The sequence below is a fragment of the Botryllus schlosseri genome, chromosome 5 (genome assembly GCF_051294905.1).
Source record: "Botryllus schlosseri isolate E-star chromosome 5, Bs_hap1, whole genome shotgun sequence".
Lineage (NCBI taxonomy): Eukaryota > Metazoa > Chordata > Ascidiacea > Stolidobranchia > Styelidae > Botryllus > Botryllus schlosseri.
Window position 1 is genome coordinate 18186815 of NC_137240.1, and position 21947 is coordinate 18208761.

Below are 21947 nucleotides of genomic sequence, written 5' to 3' on the forward strand. Positions count from 1 at the left end.
TGGAGCAGTCTTTGCAAGAGCACAACGCAGATCATCTTCTGCATCAAGTCTGCTCCTGTATTTAGATTTGATAACCAACAAGCTTGAAAAGCCTGTTTCACAAAGGTATGTTGTTGGAAAAGGAAGAATCAGGCGCAATGCGATCTCAGACAGAACGGGATATGACTGCAAACTCTTGATCCAAAATTTGGTAACTGACAATGAAGAAAAATCAGTTTGTGCTGCATCACTGGTAATGAGTTCAATGAACTCCTCTTGTGCATTCTCAGGAACATCTTCAACTCTGATGGTGAATGGGCTTCTAGCAAGTGCAAATGGTGTGTCAGGTAAATTAGGAAAATATCTTGAAATTTCTTCTTCAAGAATTTTGAAGTGTTCTTTGACAGAAAGTATTGTTCTATTCATTGTTTCCTGTTCAATATCATTTTCCTCAAAGAAAGCAGATAAGTTCGGCAACATGTAAATTCTATTTTCATCCAATTTTTTTTGCCAAAGTTGAAGTTTCAACTTGAATGCTCGGATCTTTTCCGACAAATCTAGGCATGTTGCATTTGGTCCTTGGAGAGACAAATTTAACTCATTTAAGATTGCAAAGATGTCAACCAAGTAAGCAATTTTGTGAAGTTGGTTTTTGTCGCCGAAAAGTGCTTCAAACTGTGGTTTAGATTTTTGATTAAAAAATGTTTTCAATTCATCACGAAGATCAAAAACACGTTTCAAAACTTTGCTTCTGGACAACCATCTCACACTAGTGTGAAATAACAGAACATTATTGGATGCATCCAACTCACTGCAAACTTTTGAAAATAGGCGGCTGTTTAAAGCACTAGCTTTTACAAAATTCACGACACTTACAACGCTTTTCATTGTATCTTGGAATTCTTGTGGCAAAGTCTTCGTTGCTAACACTTGTCGATGAATCATACAGTGAGTTCCGATGGCTTTCGTTGATGCATTGATTACCAAACGTTGAAATCCAGACCTACATCCCAGCATTGCTGGAGCACCGTCTGTGCAAACACCACAAACATTTTCCCAAGGAATGCCATGATTTTGCAGAAATGATCCAACTGTGTCAAAGACATCGCGTGCAGTAGTTGTCGTTTCAAGTGGTTTGCAAAAAAGAAACTCATCTTTGAAATCACCTTCATAAATGTACCTCACGTAAACCAGTAACTGAGAACAGTTTGCCACATCTGTTGATTCATCAAGCTGGATACTAAATATTCCAAGTGGAGCTGATTTCATTTCCTGGATTGCTTGCTCCATAATATCAGCAGACATGTCGTCTATTCTTCTACTGACGGTGTTATTAGACAAGGATATTGTATTCAGTTTGTTAACATATTCAGCTCCAAGCATAACTCGAACAACGTCTTTGGTTGCTGGCAGCAGCAACTCCTCGGCAATGGTGTGAGGTTTCTTGGCTTTGGCGATTCTGAGAGCCACCAAATATGAAGCTTCAATGGCTGCCACATTTTGCTGTGGGTACTTGCCGCCAGAATCCAGCCTGTTTTTTTTGACACAATCAGCTTTGTTCTTAAAATACTGGACATCCTTGCCCGCAAAGTTTGGATGCTTAGCGTCAAAATGGCGTTTCATTTTGTTGGGCTTCATCGATTCGGCTGACATAATTGTGTTGCAAATGACACATTGTGGCTGTTCAATTCCTGCGTCAACTATGAAAGTAAATCCATACTTCAAAAATTCCTCACAATATTTTCTTTTCCTAGGCCTAATACTTGTCTCTCGATTCATCATGGGAAATCTGAAATTTTACAAAATAGCTAGCTAGCTATCGTAGGCTACCTATGGTTGATGCCGGGAATTCAATAGTAAGCCTACACTGGCTTGCCTTGGCTATCAACTGTGATACACTTTATTTCTGTCAGTAACTCTCGGAACCCACTTACAGCACAAACTTATCAAGATGCATGACTGAAACGAGCTATTACACTACATACTATATATACAACTGTATTTCATGTAGTCTCGACGAGCGGCTTGCGCTGAGCAAGCTAGGCTGTTCAGTGTTCATGACCAATCATTATTATGAAGCTGCAAGGGCTTCCACTGACGTGGGATCGAGCGCATCAACACCTGAACCAATCCGGCATTTTAACGGTAATTTTGTAAGTACGTGCAAAAACTATACTCACATTCGACATCGGAGTACTCAGACTCAGTCTCAATATCACTTGGCAAATCCGTTACAATGGAAACCTCGGCCATTACTGACTAGCTAGAATAAAAACTGCGAGAACACAAACAGCCGCTGTGACCGGTGTTGATAATATGTGTCATTCACTTGACGTCACAATGCACATTCTGCCTTTTCTGTAAACATGCCAATATTGGAACTTTCAGTCAAAATTACGGCAATTTCCGATTGAGTTGAAACACGGAAAGTCGGTATAATTTCGTCATGAAAAAAAATTCTGAACATGATTCCGCAAAGTTGTCATGAAGATGCAGTTGACCTTTAAGAGTTAACTTTCTAAATTTCTAAACTAATGAAATTCTAAACTTTTCAGAAGGCCTCAGGTGACCCCAGGCAAATTGTCAGGCGACCCCAGTTGGGGTCGCGACCCACAGGTTGGGAACCGCTGGTTTAACTAGACTTGACACGGCGTTTCAAATATGAGGATTGACTCGAGACTCGGAGCACTCATCAAGTATAATCGGTCTTGATTAAATAGCTGTATAGCTTGTATATTGTTAGGAATGTTGGATTCAATATTGTGCGTTTCAATAAGCCTCCATTATTGTTATATCACAAATGAATTGATCGCAAACAAAGTGAGAAAAGATTACAGCCTATGTTGTCGTAAACTGGGAGTAAAGTAATCCACTAGCTATGTAGCCTATTTCTGTTCTATAGATTCTTCACATTGCTCACCTTAACCTACACTCGTGACTGATATAAATCGAACGAACATAGTTCGTACGTTTATATTACGCTGGATGCGGCTTGAATTGTATCTCGTGGATGAGCACTTGCGCAGGTTGGTAGTCTATTCATCAGTGGCGGCTCGTGACAATATCGGGTGGTGGGGCAAGGGCTGCGAGCGACTTTTATCAACATGACGTCACAATGGCGTTTTCCAACGTAAAAAAGTAACTTTAATATGATGGTCACATGAATTTCCCGACAACAGTGATTTTAACGTAGGTGCCGCGAGAGGTTTGCCGGTGAGCCGTGACTTGAAGTGTGGTAACAAATGTTTTATTCATTTTTTTTTAATCAAAGGATTATTTTACATAATGTACGTGAAGTAAGAATCGTCCCTATGCCACGAATCAATTATCAGGTCATCCTTAGTAGCATGCGTTATGATTTCATGGTAGAGTTAGAGATTACGCAAATCGATAGGCCGTCCGAAAGTGTTTCGTACACGATCCTGGTGTGTTACGACCACTGAGCTGGTGGTTACGAGTTACGACCAGGTGATAGGCAACCAAAGCGGAGGTATCCGGCGTACGATTGGATCAATGGACTGGACAATTTCTATCATCATCATCATTGGTTTATTAGCAATTTTATCAGTTCAATACACCACGAAAATGCGATACAATGAAAAGACAGGAATATGTCGAAGCGACAAGGAGTAGTCTTCTAGACCTTTAATTTTCGCTCTAAAGGCAACTGCGTAAACTAGCCTACGTACGGAGCAAAGATTCAATACGATTCATGTTCGCACTTGACTTGACCAGACTTCGGACACATACGCAATTGTTATCTCATAGATTGGGCCTGTCATATTGAATCCAGAACATCAATTTGAATGGTCTTTGAAGAACTAAGGACAGCAGCCTCGGAACTTCGGTCTCGGAACAACATAGTACATTTTGGCCTTGAAACTGGAGATTGTGACGCAACACATACGGCTTACTGTCTGCTGCCAAATCGCCGTTGGAAAATATATTAATCAATAAATACATGAATGAAAGCCGTAAACTTAGCATACTGTTACATGAAATCATCGAGAAGTAGCATTCGCAATCTCATAACCCATTCCGGCATGGTACACTGTCAAAATCAATACAAACAGACGAACACCGAACTTTGAGTAAAATAGATCGAGGAATAGGCTGATCGAATGATCAGCTGTTAGCCGACATCGAAAATGAAATAGCTATCGCATTTGACAGGGGATTGTAAGCAAATGGTTTGAAGGCCACAATTTCACAGTGAAATGCACATTGGCGAACATAAAATTATGTGAATATTTGAATGCAAACCGAGAATCTTAGTTAGCTGTTTCATGCGATCATCGAGATATAACATTGGAAATATCATCACCGATCTCGTTATGGAACGCAGACTAGATTAGCACAGACAGACACCGGCTTTTCCGTGAGATCCGCAATGATGTAGGTAGGCTAAGTATCAGATCAGCGCGCATCTCTACCATACTCGACCTCGAAAACGAAATAACTGCCTCAATCATTGAGCGTCAACTTTAAGACTTGGCACCGCGTTCGATACTAAAATCAAGAAATACCGTGCAAAAGCTCATGACAGATCTAGGTATGGAACATCGTTAAAATCAATGGAGACCAATAACGGCTTTTGCGTAAATCTGTTAGCGATAAATGAAGAGTCAGCTCTCACCCGACTTTGGAAACAAAATTACCACCCACATAGTTCAGTGACAAACTTAAAACTTATTACAGCGGTCGATACTAACATTAAGACTTACTGTGCCAAATATCATGACCGATCTCGGTATGGAACATCGTCAAAATCAATGGAGACCAGTACCGGCTTTTGAGTAAAATCTGTTTGCTGTACAATGTACATGATAGATCAGCACACACTGAACTTCGGAAACGAAATTACCACCCTTATCTTTGAGTAGCAAGCCTGAAACTTGGAGCAGTGCTAAATACTACCTTCACGACATATCGTACCAAGTTTCAAGAATTATCATGGTGCGAAACACCGTCAAAATCGACATATACCAGCAAAGGTCGAGTCAACGCATATCACGGTAACCGAGTTCAGATATAGATACGATTGTTACATCACACCTTAAGGGCGACAGGCATAGTTGCCCCACTTGCTCGGCCATTTTACGAATAGGAGAGAGTAAATCACCGTTTCTTTATTGTGCGCGGCTTTGAGAGAATAGATAGTGAAAGCTTGTTATGAGCGCTACCGGGGCAAGCCCCGGCTAGGCATTCACAAAGCGAAAACACAGAAGAGAATTCGATTTTCGCAGAGACTTCGCTATGTATGGGCATTTGTTAGCGAAAGCACAAGAATAATGCGGGTTTCGCCGTGATCTCGGTATATACTGATTGCTGTGCGTCTATAAATGGTTAAATTGTTATTGAACAGAATTTTAGGTGGGGCAATGCCCCAGTTGCCCTATAGGACGAGCCGCCACTGCTATTCATCTATTGCAGTGGTTCTTAACCTTTTTTCCTCCAGCGCCCCCTTTCAAAAATTATCGTGCTCCAGCGCCCCCCACCTCATATTGTAAGGACTGTAATAAAGACAATGGGTAACAGGGAGCACTTCGTCAGCCCCCCTAAGAAACGATTGTCTTGGGCAGTCATAGCGCGATTAACCAAACTCATGAGAGGGCTTGGCCACCAAGAACCCCGTCGCGTGATTTCGATGGTCAGCAAAGTTTATGTGACCTGGTTGCCCTAGGAGCCAAAATTTTCTATAATGCATGAATGAAATAGGTTATAATTGCATATATATGTCACTATAAACTTTTATTCTCTCAGCCCACGTAATCAGATTCACCAGTAGCGCTGAGTGAGCTGTTGCATTGGAAAATGACGGCCACGTAATTAATAATTGAACATATTTGGGCGTGCCCGTTGGTACAATTAAATCGTTACTATGTTACTACGTTATTTTGTTACCTCTTGTCCGCTATATAGTCAAAAGTTATTGAAACGCATAATCGTATTAAATTGAAGTAAGCACGTGATTCAAAATTGGTATTTCGTCATTGGCAAATAATTTTATCTGATGGATGTTATTCGTCCTGTGGGGAGCAGTTTGTGACGACAAGATCATTCGTCACGAGCGATTTAGGCACCTATGGACAATGAGACTGATACATCGAAGTTTACGCTCAACATAAGGGCAATCCTATTCAGATAAGGCAGTGGTCGGGAACCTTTTTCGTCCGAAGAGCTATATTGGCCCAATTTTTTCCATTTTAACTCCCAAAGAGCCATACATGTCGATCAACTGTTACGTCACAATTGAAAATTTGTGACGTCGTGGTAGCACATGGGATTCGTCGTGTCTGCCTCATTTTCTCTGTAAGAATTTCTACTAATCATGCTGGTAACCGTATTCAAGCATGCGAAATTTGAGTTACGAGAACGTAGCTTCGTCGTGATGCTCCTTTTAAATGCGACAACCCATGATCATTGATCACATGCGTAAATGGAGCCAAACATGATCGCTACAGCCGTATATACCCAATGTAAGGTGTGATAAATCAGTGACATGGGGTCAGGGGTGCCAAGCAAGGCAGTTCGTCACCTGTCGCTACGATGAGTGAACAAAATTTGTGAAAATTTAAATTACTATTGGTATTTTCTATCGATGTTAATGAATAACCGAATTTTGAACATTTTCCTCCCAAAATTAGACGACTTGCATATTTATTATTCGAAAATACAGCACGATGCGATAGGTAAGGCACAGACGGGCCAAATTTCGCCATTGATACCAAAATTCATCGTAAATAGCTAAGAGTTTATAATAACTGATGTGAACTCAATGTAACTGTTGCACTGATTCCGAAAATCTAAATACTGATCGACTTCTCAATTCTGAAAGTATTTGGTAAGAACATAACGTTGCGCTACATGCCTATATTTCATCGCTGGTGTCACAAAGCGACATACCAACTAGGAACGTGGATAGCTATGGCGTTGTTTGTAATTGTGAATGTCACTTCCGCGGCAGTTCATTTCGCGCCGTAGATCAGGAAAACGGTGCGTATATTTATTTGATAACTACGTTGTCATTTATGGGCATCACCATGTGTGCTATTCTCTTTGATCAATCAACGTATCGTGCAATCCAAGATTTCGAGTCGGGTACATCGAATTCGCGAGTGATATTGGTCGCCGGGGCGACAGTAACTTCAATTTGGGGATTTTGAAAAGGGCTGTCCGAGCCCCTAACCCTGAAGACGGCGTTGTCTTTACCTCTCAAAGACATGTTTATACGCTCACGAGAATAATTATTGTGGTCGTTATGAAAATTTACTAACAAGTTGCTGCAATATTGATCAATTCAGTAAAAAAATATTTATTTGGCAAAGAGCCATATCTTATACCCAAAAGAGCCATATATGGCTCGCGAGCCATAGGTTCCCGACGCTGAGCTAAGGTTTTCTCGCTGACGATCTTTTGACACACTTCTCGGAGTCCCATATTCACCGGAACTTCATATGCCTTTGTGCATCGTGGCGTGGTAATGGCCGAAGCCGAATTGTTTATTTCTATTTTTCTAATTATGCGTATTCTTCGTGGGGGAGTCGTAAAAACATGATGTTCATTGTTCAATTTATGTTCATTCACCGAAATAATTTAGGGCACACTTCGAGCTAACCGATTGAGGGTTTGGGTAGCAGCAGTTTCGGTCTTGGTAAGAGGTCAGAGTTCAGTCGGCCTTTTTGGGACTTTGGTATTGGCTTCAATCGCGCTCGAGCACCATTCGACTATAATAAACAATATAATATTTGTGTGTGGTATATTCATGGTCAAATCGAGGTTGTTATATCAACAATCGGGCGCAGTCTCATACCCTGTGGTTTGAACCCTCCGGAATTCACATCGGCGATTGGCAATACGGGTAAATTAATGGTATTGGATTTTGTCTTAGTGCTTTGTGTAACTATAAGTAAGTCAACGGAGAATTGGATGCATATATCTGCTCACATTGAATTTAGTACTGTACCCAGTTATTAATTTTAACATGAATGTATTTCAGACAAAGCATATGATATAACGTTCATCTGAGGTTGTAAACCACAACACGAGATAGTATCATCCTTTATGATACGATGAAGAAATATTTCGACGATTTAATTGGCGATCTAAAAGTAAGCGCAATTCGTTTTATATGAATTATAACATCCCGCTACATTTATGAAAACATATGTAGCAAACATCGTCACGCAGTGCGACCAAAAATTTCGGGATTTGCCATGTTTTGTTGGATGTTAATTTGTTCTGAATACTAATTAAGGATATGTCCTACTACCACATAATATACGGCGAAGCCATTTTTCTTCAGCGCCCCCTTATCGCCCCCCTGAGCCCAGCGCCCCCCATATCGCCCCCTGAGCGTTTCCGCCCCCTTCAAATTCGCCAGCGCCCCTTCGGGGGCGCTGGTGGCAAGGTTAAGAACCATTGATCTATTGCATCATATTAATTTGGATCAACATTGAGGTTTCGTATGCTATCCTCTATATCAGTAGGCATGCGATGCTTGAGATCATTTTGTGCAGCCCCCGTCGGCATTTTGGATATTGTAGTAGCCTATTCGACAATATTTAACTGCCACATAGTATATTTCAGATTTTATAAACTAAAAATCGCTTTATAACTTAGGGTTACCATACGTCCCTAGGGTTACCATACGACAAATCCTTTAGGAGGACTTGTCCTCCTTTTTAGGGTTTTTGAAAATGTCCTCCTTTTTCGGAATTCGTCCTTCTTTACAGCTTTTAGAGCTACCGTATTTGACAGATCCGAGTGACAATGGGCATAAATGACGCTAAATAGGAAATTCGTGGTTAGAACGAAAGTGACGACTTTTTTTAGTTAACCAACCACAAAGTCGGGAAAAATTTACAACAACAATTTTATTCAAGTATTCATAAAATGTCCCGTCAAATAAGGCTAACCTGGAAACACATGGAATGCCCCAATTGGTGCGGCGACCCGCGGCGCCATCATAAACCAGGAAATGGACCGGCGAGCACATTCAAGTCCGAGACCCCTGCTTTTTATTGACTGATAATAATCAGAGTGACTATATACAGTTGCTTACATAATTTTCAGTCACAATGATTAGCGAACAATCTGTGTTTGAAACAGCTAATAAAATGCAATGACTTTCAATCATGCCTCGTAATTCAAAAGTCCAACTTGACTTGAATTGTGATTTGACTCGAATTGTGATTTGACTCGTGACTTGACTTGACTCGAGTCACCTCCAAATAATCGAGTGACTTGACTTGACTCGAGTCAAAATGTGCAATGCCTCGAGATGACTTGTGACTCGAAGGTAGTGATTTGATCCCAACACTGGAACAATGTACAGAAATAACTACGACGAAACGGCATATTTCTAGTATCGCTTGATGTCGTTAGAGAACGTTGCGATGCTTTAGTAAAGGGTGTGTGACTTCTGGAAGCGGAAAGGTGCCAGCCGTTCGGCGCTGGGTCCATAACCTAGATAAAAATTGTCGATTAATATTTGACTGCTACACTAAGATCGTGGTTAAACAGATAGACGATAAAACCTTCGACCAAAATGGCCACCGCATGTTGGCGAATATACCTTCGATGTTGATATTTCAGGGTGCCGAAATGGTATAGGGACCGACTATAGTCCCGTGTCCCGCGGTAGTGATGTGCGGAAAACAAAGCATGCGTGACGAAATGACTGTTAGAAGTCGGGTGCGTGCCACAAAAAGAGCCATATAGCGTAAGATAACGTAATGGTGGAGCGACCGGCTTCTAGATCTGTAATTCGTGAGTTCAATTCTCAGCCGGGTCGAATCAAATAGTTGATCAGTCACACTGGTATCCATGGCTTCATCGCTTGGCGCTCAGCATTACCAGATATAGCAAGAAGGGTGGTGCGAGTCTTGTAACGCCTTACACCGCTATATCTGTACCTTCCTTGTCCGTCCGCATATGCACATCATGCACTCATGGTATGCATATACAGTATGCAGATAGCGTGTGTCAGTAGGCTATATCATGAGTCGGTGCTTATGCCGCAAAAAGCATCAAGGATAAAATATACTTCCTTCTGTTCCTGATCATATAGTTTGGTGGGGTAGGCTCTACGTGTGAGTTATTCGAACATATTTTTGGTCGCGACGATCTTTACCAGAGGTAGCCTAATGAAATGACTACATGCTGCAAAGTTATTATCGGCAACGGGGCTACTCGATGCTACCCCGCGAAACCTTATAGATAAGGGATGGGCAAACTACGGCCCGAGGGCCGCATGCGGCCCGCAACACCGTTCTGTGCAGCGCGCAAGAGTCTAATGAAACTTTTTTTAAATATTGATAAAATGTGTACTCAAAATCGAAATAATGCAGGGACTTTATTAAACTTTTTCTTAATATATTTCACCATGATAATTCTAAGGCAGTGGTTCTCAAACTGGGGGGACGCACCCCCCTTGGTGGCGTGAAAGCATCTGAAGGGGGTGCGAAGCTGAGCTCAACTAAAAAAATTTACATCCAATTCCGATTTACATTAAATTCTTGGTTATTGCTCTGAATATATAGTCTGAATTTCATTTTTTAAAATCTCTCATCCACAGTCGTAACTAGGGCTGGGCAAAATCGAGTAGGCCCACCTGAGTGATTCGATTCTGAATCACGCAATATGCTTCGAGTCGAGTCGAGTATTCGAGTACCACTCATTATGACGCCATAATATAATGTCAAAGTTCAAATATGTACCGTTTATGCCACTATACAAAGAATATAATGTCCGTTATCCATCTCATAATTAAAACATACTTTGGTATTTTTCGACCATCCAGACTTGGATAACTAGAAAATTTTCAGCTTTTCTGAATGAGATTAGAATTAGAATAAGAGCTCCACAGTTTTATCAAACTAGATTAGAATTAGAATTAGAGCTACACAGTTTTTCCAAATTAGAGTAGAATTAGAATTAGAGCTACACAGCTTTTTTCAAATTAGATTAGAATTAGAATTAGAATTAGAGCTACTATAAGCCTTTTCCAAATTAGACTAGAAATAGAATTAGAGCTACTTAGTTCGCAAAAACTTGGAAATTGAATGAAATTGTATATGGGAAATGAATACAGCAAAATGCAGTTCATATCAAATCACAGTGCGTGGTGCAAAAGGCCGTGGGGCGATAAGCGCCAGATATTTTTGTTTAAGAAGCAACAACAACAGTGCATTCCCATAACCACGAGAATGGTTACCTTCTGTACACCAAGCTTGGCTCGATTTTTACTTTACTAAAATATTACTTATTTTATGGTAACCGTGGGCATCGCCCATGTTAGTCAGAATGGCGATGTACTAACGTAAAGTTTTAGAAACTAGAATGTTGTTCGCAGACTACAAGCTACTATGGCAGGCTATTATTCGTCATAATATCTACAATGACTGCACGGTGTAACAAAGGCGATGGCGGCTTGGCACTGGATTTCCCTGCGCAAGCGGGATATTCTTGTTAACTCACTGCAATAGTGCAAAGAAGCATTTTCAGGAAAACAATAATTAGATTAGAACTAGAATTAGAGAATACGGACATTTCACAAATTAGATTATACTGGCATTTCGCTCTAATTTAGTGAAATTAGTCAACTAGAATTATCTAGTTGTCCATACCGATTTCATTCCACTTATATTCATGACTTATAATCATGACTACGTCGAGTAACCTTTGTAGCTTTGTACGATATGTTTAGTATGCTACGATGCCGCCAATCAAGGTTTCAAGGCTCCAACAGTACTGAAACTATAATTCTCGTTGATAAATTAACTTTCAGTGGTGAGAAGCGGATAATTTCAGTACTCGAAAAAATCGTCTTTCGCTACTCGACTCGAATCATTAAAATTAATGCTCGATTCAGATTCGAGTACTTGAATCATTGTGCCCATCCCTAGTCGTAACCTTCCATGCCATCAAACTATCCGTTAGGTTTGCTAGCATCCTGGTTGCGTTTTGTGATATGACGATACGGGGGTGCCAAATCTTTCACCATCGTAAGGGTGGCGTGTCTTAAGAAGTTTGAGAACCACTGTTCTAAGGTTAAATACTTCCTATAATATTTTATATGTTTAATTTCTGGGGCAGCGGCGACAGCCCGATTTCAAGGCCCACGAAGTTTGAAAGGTTTGAACTGCTAAACACCACAGAAATCCTATACGAGATTGACATAATTTGATTCACGAGTGTGATTTCAGATTGGCCACTCCAGTTTTAATTATTTCAGTGATATGCTTATAAAAAAAACGATTAGCACATGTCTTAGGTGGATTCGTTTTCTGTATGCGTAGAATTGGGGTATTCATATTTTATGTACACATAGTACAAGCGTGTTTGAAGCTAACATGGTTATGATGCTGTCAGCATTGTGTGTCCTGGAACTGAACCAAAAATGGAATTAGTAAATCTATGAACAGATCGCTGCTCAGTGCTCACAGATTTAAATTTAAATCCTGTTCTAAGAATCGGGACAACCGACTTTCATCTCGAAAGTTTTGACAAATTGGTTATTGAGGTCGACCAGCCTATACAATCTCGCCACTATGTTTCTGACGCGTATACGATATCATCAAAAGCAATGTTTGGCACAAATATTATCTCCCTGTCCTCACTATATAATCAAATACCCATATTGCATTTTGGTTTATAATCCCAATTTTATATAGTGCGGCCCGCGAATGTATTCAGATGTTGAATGCGGCCCGCGAGCTCAAAAGTTTGCCCACCCCTGTCATAGATAGTCTTAATGGATTGGCATGAGCATGAGCATGGAGTGGCAATGTCATAATGGAGTGGCAAGAGCATGGAGTGGCAATGTCATGAGACCTAATTAGAATTATCGAAGACATCACCTATCTCTGCTCCAACGACAAATCTGAACTTATTGCGGGAGAAGGGGCGGATCCAAGTTGCTCACCAAGTAATTTTTCAAAAATCAATTTGATAACATTAAATAATTTACTCACAGATTTTTAATTCCAATAAATATACCGATTTTACTGCGTATAGTGTGCTAAGAGAAACAGATGACTCATGAATCGCGTGACACCGGACTTGTAGTTCCTTACGGATAGAGTGCACTATGGCAGTTAAAAAAAACTATTTTTTTCTGGATTACAGCCATTCACTGATTAAATTATCAGGTTACCCTGAAAACGTTGCATACTAAATTTGGTTCAATTTTAACAAGTATAAGACTCCGAAGATCCAATTAAAAATTTTAATTTATTCGGGAAAAAAAATTCTAATATTCCTGTAAACCCCATGAAATTGTTGAGTTGTCTTCAAAGATGATGCAAAACAAATTTGTAGTAGAACTAGTAAAACTATAGTAGTAAAGTATATAGTAGTGAAACCAGTAGAAGCGGAGTGACAATGAGTTTTTCGTTGATAATTCTCGGATTATCCGCCCGAGCTCGCCTTAGACAATGCCCCAGTTTGAACGAAATATGGCATATTATGACCCTGACCATGGGAATACATGGCTATATAGAAGCGAAACATCACCGTGTTCCCCTACACAAAAAAAGTATTGGCCAATGGCCATGCTGGTTACATTCAGAGGTGGTCAAAGTAGTCACCGTCGCTACTCAAGTAGAAGTAGAAGTAGTGCCTGAATTTCTACTCAAGTAGAAGTAGGAGTGTTGGATCACAAGTAAGTAAGTAAGTAGGTATTCTACGCTTATTTTTGCCTACAAAACTGAAAACTGTCAAGTAGAAGTAGAAGTAGTCTAAAATCGTAACTACTTAAAAAGTAGTGTGAGTCGGAAAAATCTACTTCAAGTACTTCAAAAAGTAGAAGTACTTCGTTACTGACCACCTCTGGTTACATTATGCATATTCATCTCAATCCGCACACTAAAAGATCTTGAACGGAACATATTTGAGGATTTCAAATTGACTGGAATGTGGAAATTTGAGATGATTGATTTGACTCGACTCACTTTGAAAATTTGCGTGACTTGACTTGTGACTTGATTCCAACACTGGTAAAACTATATCTCCTATCACATTTCACCCGAATAACTGTCTTTATAATATTTGTCTGCTCACTCTCTGTCTGTCTAACAGGCAGCAGCTGGATGCGACAATTATGATATGTTATACACCGGAGACAACTCACATATAACAGATTAATATAGCTTTTATGCATGTTTAGTTTTGAAAATCGAAGCAAACTGCATTTCTTCATAGAATATCGGAGACGATTGTGACGATGCGACTCCATACACGCAACTTGATTCATGCTGTTAAAAGAATTCCCCATCTAATTCTAGTCAGTGTTTAGATAATTGTAATTAGAGCTGACCTTAAAACAGTAAGATCACTCACCTGCCCCGAAACATTCCAATTTTCCCAATGTGTGATAACCTTTCTCGGATGCGTCACCCATATCACCAAGACGAATTTTGGATACCGGTAATTTAGATTTATCCGTCAAATACCCTTCGTCGGATGTCATTGGAGCTGAATTTTTATCGCAGTTGCATTTCTTCGACTTATTGTCACAAATTCCTATTTTATCAAGAGTTTTTATGAGTACGATGGTAGATATGGAATGATGAATACATTTATAGTCTACTATTGTCATACCCGCTTCGCCACAAGCACAGTATCCAGGTCTTCTCGAAGAAGCACCTCCCCAGTATTTCATTTTTTCGCCTTCCCTTGATAACCAGTATCCGTAGGGATTGCCGATGGAATTGATCAACATTGCAGACAGGCATCTGAACTGGATAATGAAGACTGTTGTTGTAATCTTTCGAGTCATGTATACTACCGTATTTTATTGAATCGTGTTCCGTTTTAACTCCGTTATGCTCGTTGACGACTGGAATGAGTTATCTGCATTATAGGTTGTGCGTCTGATGTCTACTATACTGAACAGTTACCGAATTATCTGGGCTTGGGACTGTTACTGAAATAGAACTAGTACCGGCGACTCGGTTTAAGCGCGATAATGAACCAGCAGAAGCAACTGCTTTCCCTACGGAGATATGATGCTGACTACAGGCGTTATATTTATTTTTGTATGCATAATTTGTAAATATGCCAAGCAAATTATTGAAATTATCTGAGATCTTTTGTATGAATAATTTGTAAAAATGCGAAGTAAATGTTGGGAATTATCTGATATATTTTGTTTCGATATCATAAGAATAAAACAAGCTTCTTATACTACCAATACATGTGTAAGATTACCTGTATATCTTATATTTATTTCCATATAAACTTCATGTAGATTGACAGAGAATTTAGATATAACATTATATGATTGAATAGTATATATTCATACTGAAATGAACCCGAATATTTGCGGCTAATATGCGTGAGGAGGGGTTATCGTCAGCAACTAACATAGAGAATTGGAAAGAAAACTGTACATCAAAAATCGATTCACAAAATATGACGTCATCGGCATGTATCGAGGAAATTTCACAGTCACAGAACATTTATTTATATCAGTGGTTCTTAACCTTGCCTCCAAGCGGCGCTGGCGATTTTGAAGGTGGCGGAAACGCTCAGGGGGCGATATGGTGGGCGCTGGACTCGGGGGGGCGATAAGGGGCGCTGAAGAAAAATCGCTTCGCCGTGGATGATGTGGTAGTAGGACATATCCTTAATGAGAATTCAGAACAAATTAACATTCCACAAAACATGTCAAATCCCGGAATTTGTGGTCACGTTAGGCGACGCTGTTTGCTACATATGTTTTCATAAATGTAGGGGGTTATTATTATTCATAAAAATTGAATTGCGCGTAGGCTACTTTTACATCGCCAATTTCCCGTTATGTAAAACACTGCCGTCACGCTTGCTAGGGTCATTTTCAACAAAATGTTTCGCATTAGGTATTATATCCCGCATCGCACAGCGTGTGGAAATCGAAGAATGAGGCCTTGTATATCACGCTTGATAGTGAGAGCCCCTTGTACATAAAATAAGTTTTGAAGCTTTGTGCACGAAATGAATAACAAAATATACTTGTAATTGAGAGCTACAAAATTAAATCGTCAGAATATTTCTTCATCGTATCATAAAGGATGATACTATCTCGTGTTGTGGTTCACAACCTCACATGAACGTTGTGTAATATGAGTTGCTTTGTTTGGAATACATTCATGTTAAAATTAATAACTGGGTACAATTATTATATGGTTAAATATAGTCGACTAATTCTCGAGCGCTATTAAAGCGCGAAATATTTCCAATACCCAAGTTCCAAAAAGACCGACTGAACTTTGACCTCTTACCAAGACCGACACTGCTGCAACCCAAACCCCCAATCAGTTAATTCGAAGGGTGCCCTAAATTATTTCGGTGAATGAACATAAAAATTAAACATCATGTTCTGACGTCTCCCCCACGGAAGAATACGCATAATCATAGAAAATAGAAAGATGCATTTCGGCGTCGGGCATTACCACGCCACGATGCGCGAAGACATGCGAAGTTCCGGTGAATATGGGACTCCAAGAAGTGTGCCAAAAAGATCGCCAGCGAGAAAACCTTAGCCGAAGAGGATTGTCCTTATGTTGAGCGTAAACTTCGATGTATATAAGTCTAATTTCCCTAGGTGCTTAAATCGCTCGTGCCGAATTATCATGTCGTCGCATGTCGTCGCACGAAATCACGCTATATGTGGTTCTAGGGGGCGAAGCCCTCATGATTTTGGTTTATCACGCTATGGGTGCCTAAGATAATCGTTCCTTTAGGGGGGCTGACGAAGTGTCTTTATGGCTCTCTCCCTCCCACCCATTGTCTTTATTACAGTTCTGGCAATATGAGGTGGGGGCGCTGGAGCACGATAATTTTTGAAAGGGGGTGCTGGAAGAAAAAAGGTTAAGAACCACTGATTATATCATACCATCAATACAGATCGCAAATCCATACTGAAACATATTGATTGTACCTTGATGAATTGTTGGCACTCCGTGGAATTGTTCACAATCGCGACAATTTTATCCATACTTATGGAGTACTGAGGTCGATGTGAGTAGCAGCCTTCGCTTTCACAACCGGTAGCATCCTTTTCTGGCATGGAATCGTGCAAGATTTCCGTGACGGCTGAAATATTGAGCGATTGCGATGATGCGCAACAATAGGTGCTTTGAATCTCAGGGCGGCTAATTACCAAGTCGAGGGCGGATAGAGGTAATTGACTGAATGATCGCGTGTCGAACATTCGCAGCCTATAGTCGATATAATACAGGCCTGGGCAAAGTGCGGCCCGCCAAAGGTTGCTTGAAATTTAAAATATCAAACCTACTTTTTAGTGTTGCTGCGTGGACTAAAATCATGGGAAGTATAAACTGAGCCGGAAATTCGTTTACTATCAAGCCTGTTCATTAACATACCGTGATTACGCAGCCTATACGTACACTGTACAGTCGTACACGTGCATCACATGCCTCATCCAGAATCAAAGTAAAGTCAATGTAGCAAATTATGCCGTTAGAATTAAAGTCACACGAAGTCACCAAACCTTCTTTTTTGCCATTGTCACATTAGTTTCAAATTGTTACGTGATGTGTATCCAAATCCATAATTCGTTAAACAAGTGAGTCAGTGCTCATAATTTCTATGAATATATCACCACCCATAATGGATGTCAAAAAAGAAAGCCGAAAGTTGAAATTCAAAGATGGTTAATAACTGCAACCATGGCTAAACAACGAGGTCATTTCGGCAAGCTGCACAGTGCACACGTCTCGGATACCTGCTACCAGGACAATAAGCTATATATTATCCTTATGAGGACCGTAACTCCCCCAGTTGGGTGGCGAGCTCGACGGGCGCCCAAAATTATTTCGTGAATGAACATAAATTATAGGGTATTTTTTGAAAATTTAAGCAACTTCCTTCAAATTTTACTCGCGCTGGGCGCGATTCGGAGATCAATGGTTTATAGAATTGGCCATTTCGGTGTCAGACATTGCCGCGCCACGACGCACCAAGATATATAAAGTTCGGGCCAACACGGCATTCCGAGAAGGCACTGCAATTGCAACTGCTGATCAACTTAACTAAGTAAAGGGGAAAAAGCTCGAGAGCGAGAAAACCTTGGCCGAAAAGGACTACTCTTATGTTGACCGAAAACCACGATGTCCAATTCTCCATAGGCAATATATGCCAGTGAAGAAATACCAATTGGGAATTGTGTGCGTCTTCTAGTTTGGTACGCTTTGGCGATTTCAATATTTTTCACATAGCAGACGGGAGGTCACGAAATAACAACATGTAACGAAGTAATTAAACCAACTGGCCCTCCCGAATATTTCCAAGACAGTACCTCACTCATCTCTAGCGGTAAAACTGAGTAGGGCACTACGTGGGCTGAGAGAGGTTGAAAAATATGGCAATATGTATGCAACTCCCAATATTATTGACCGATTGAATCATCAGTCATAAAAAAATTCTGCGCTTCGCGCGATTAGGGCGTAAACGTTACCAATTAGTGCGAACAAGACATATCGTGCATCTTGATGGGGGCTCATCTAGGGGCGAAGCCCCCAGGACCTTGGTTTATAACTCTACGGGGGGGGGGGGAAGACCAACGTTTGGGGGGATGACGAAAGGTTGTTTCGGCCAATCCAAATACATTTTAATATATTGATAGAAAAACGCGGATAGGGGTTTAGAGAGACTTTAAAATGTTTCATGTGTAATATTGGCTCAAAATATGACGGCAAATAAATATTTTTTTTGGGTAATTAACCGTCACTTTATCATTCCCCAATATAAACACATCCACTGAGTACCAATTCGTGTAATTCACTGCTCCCAATTTAGAAATAAAATCAATACGCTGGAAATTCTAAAATTTCTGACTTGGCCCGCCAACACATTTCTGCTTCTCATTTGGCTCGCGGAGAAAAATAATTTTCCACCTTTGATATAATGGATTAGCAGCGTATTCGCGTTAAGTTGTTTGATTTCGGCATTCTAAGTACATTGATAGATGTAACTATTTCACACCAGGCCGATCTATGTTATAAATCATAATATGTTGACTTATAGCAAGACCTACTTTCGTTTTAGGGGTAAGTACAACGCTGCTTAGTAGGGATGGTGTGAACGTGAGGTTCACATTTACGGTCTGTGCGTGAACCTCAGAAATTTAAAGGTTCGTGTGCGCAAAGGAACCGTGGTATGTTCTACCCTGTGAACCTGTTTCATTCATTAAAATTATTCTCAGATGTCTTTATAACATCTCTGGTTTAAATTATATAAATGTCAGCTTCGGAACGTTCTCTGCATTACATGGCAGTAGTTATGGTGTGAACCTCTGAAAGGTTCCGGTTCATGTGAAAAAGAACCTTTTTGAAAGGTTCTGTGTGAGCGCGGACGCAAACCTCATGACGTCACGTGACTTCATATTGCTATTTTCTACCTTACATTTAAGTGAAGTGATATATATTAACGTACACGATACCTAGTGACGAATCGGGCCACAATGGCGACAATGTTGAAGTACATACTGATTTTTTAAACGTCGCCAAATGTATCAACTGAAGCAATCTAAAGATGCAACAATCCCATAAAATCAATATCTTCCATCGCTCCGCCAACAATTTCGACGAGGACTTGTCAGGGAATATAAGCTTACGCCTTAACGGTTTAGGCCAGACCGGACCATGTATTCGGCGTCTGGGTGTTGCTTGAAATTGAGCAGAGTTTATAGCGGATGAGATGGAGCCGGTACGCGTGCTAGATTTTTTACATCAGACAACGATATCAATTTCATTGATTCGTTGAATAAGCATCATTCTCAGAATACTCATGTAGTGAATTTCACTCATGATGTTGTGAGATTGCGGATTGTGAAGCTCACAGCAGCGAGTCACTAAATATTCACAAGCAGAAAGCTGGATATTTCGAGCAAACTTTTGTAACAAAGCAGGTAAATTTTTTCAGATTGTCAAGGAGCATGCTCGTTTAGTGATTATTTTTTATGCTGCCAGCGCCATGCATGGTGTAGCCCGCAGTTGAAATGCAATAATTTCAACTAAAGTTGTTATAACGACGTGAAAAATGTAACATATGAAAATGGTTCCCAGTGCAGAACTTACCAAGGTTCGTTTGTGAACGTGAACCTCTAAATTTCCGAGGCTCACACACATACCGCAAACGTGAACCTCATGTTCACGCGATCCCTACATGGCAGCCTTGCGAATTTCAAAATATATTCACTTTGTGGGAAAAGATTGCTCGAAATATTGAGCTTTCTGTTTGTAAATATTTAGTGATTTTCGGGTGTGAACATAACCTGCAATCACGCAACACCAAGAACGAAATACAGTACCTGTAGTTAGCCAGCGAATTAGGCATATTATTTATATCACGACATTGATTTAAAGAATGTAGTTTTAGTTGTCTATAGTTGTCTATATAGTAAAAATCCAGTAGGCGTACGGGATCTATATATGTTTGTAGCAGTTGTTCTCAACCGGTGTTCCACGGAACACCAGGGATTCCACGAGTCAGTCTCAGGGGTTCCACAGAAGGTCAAGACACGCAAAACTCATACCTATGGTTTGTGATGACAAGTCATAATTGGTGGCAGGCGATTCGGCGCGATCAGTTGCCGAGTTGTATTTTTGAAATGCCGCTACTATCTCAATTATTCATTGCAGGGATTCTTAACCGATGTTCCATGCTGTATTGGATGTGTATTGTGGTATATTTTTTCTTATACCTAAGCAAAACGTTGGCGTTTGGCGAAGCTTGAAGATTATCGTAAGTGTTCGGCGGGTTAATAATCACTGGTTTATAGTATAATAAAAACCGATTGGGGTGTTGGTGTAGCGGGTGAATAACTGCAGTCACGTGCCGGGGTTTTCCCCGCACATGTTTTCGGTGTTGGGCCCAGGAAATGTGTGGTTTCCGAAGGATTGTCTTTAATTTGTTTATATTGTTTTCGTTTAGAGCGAGTTAAATTATTGTTAACCGTTTTCATTAAATATCATAAACCGTTCAATGACTGATATAAAGATGCCAAGAGAGACGTGTTAGCATCATGACCGCTGAGCAGACTTACATTAATGTAGCAGTCTACAATCGACTCCAATCGTCTAAAGCAGCGATTCTCAACCTTTTTTTGACACGCGCCCTCCTTGGCGATGGTCAAAAAATCGGGCCCCCTGACCCCCCCTTACATTTATCGTCATGTCAAAAAGAGCACATCATCTAATACAGAGGTGGGCAACCTTCCTGCTAATCATGACCGCATTTCGATAACTTATGTAGCGTAAGGCCGCATTCCAGGGCATAGCCGCAATGAACGATCTGGACGCAAAATACCTATGGTGTACTGTCCATATCCATTCCCGGTGAACTCCGTACTATTCTACTTTTCACAACGGCCTATTGTACGCACCGAAATCGCGAGTGGCAATGTTATGAATTGTTGCTGGGAGTGCATATTGTCGCGCGGAGCGCGAAAATTTTTCAGAGCCGCCAATGAATTGTTATTTCTTGAGGATTCCCATTCCTGCTCCAATTAAGAAGGGCGCTACTGCATTAAAATCGAAAAATGAAGTCTCGTTGAATTGCGCGGAGCGCGAAGAAAATTTCAAGATTAAATAAAATCTCTCGAAAATTCATGAGTGAATTCGTAATTGCAATTTTCATGTCTACGGCTGCCAACACATACCAATTGAATTAGGCGTCGACGGCCGCACAAATTCCCTTCTACGGCCGCATCCGGCCGTACGGGCTGCCCACCCCTGACCTAATAGTATACATAAGGTATATTTTACGCCAATTTTGAATCCGCATTCCAGTTGTTTAGTCTTTTACATTGCTGACAAACTTCCCCAAACTTGTTTGAAAATAACAACAACAAAAAATCATTGAAAAGCACATCAATTAAATTCAAGGCAGGTTGTACTGAGACTAATCCCTGATGCTGGTAGTGACTACAGAGAGCACCGCGTCGTTGTGTGCTGCGATGC

The 21947-nt window shown here is 40.5% G+C and overlaps 1 protein-coding gene across 8 annotated transcripts in view; it reads right to left on the reverse strand.

The window, feature by feature from the left end:
* Nucleotides 1–21947, reverse strand: part of LOC145439306 (contactin-associated protein 1-like) — a 108529-nt gene that overhangs the window by 56781 nt on the left and 29801 nt on the right. For 2 of the 8 annotated variants that reach the window (XM_080316813.1, XM_080316807.1), the window contains 4 exons: nucleotides 16904–17058; nucleotides 14584–14722; nucleotides 14308–14505; nucleotides 14119–14237 (listed from right to left, as the gene is read on the reverse strand). The exons of 4 other annotated variants lie outside the window; for them this stretch is intronic. In XM_080316813.1, coding sequence (XP_080172939.1) covers nucleotides 14315–14505; nucleotides 14584–14722; nucleotides 16904–17058 — 485 coding nt within the window. In that variant the 3' untranslated portion in view covers nucleotides 14119–14237; nucleotides 14308–14314. Of the gene's footprint in view, nucleotides 1–14118; nucleotides 14238–14307; nucleotides 14506–14583; nucleotides 14723–16903; nucleotides 17059–21947 lie in introns of those variants that run through there. 2 more of the 8 variants (XM_080316809.1, XM_080316811.1) reach the window with 2 other exon arrangements.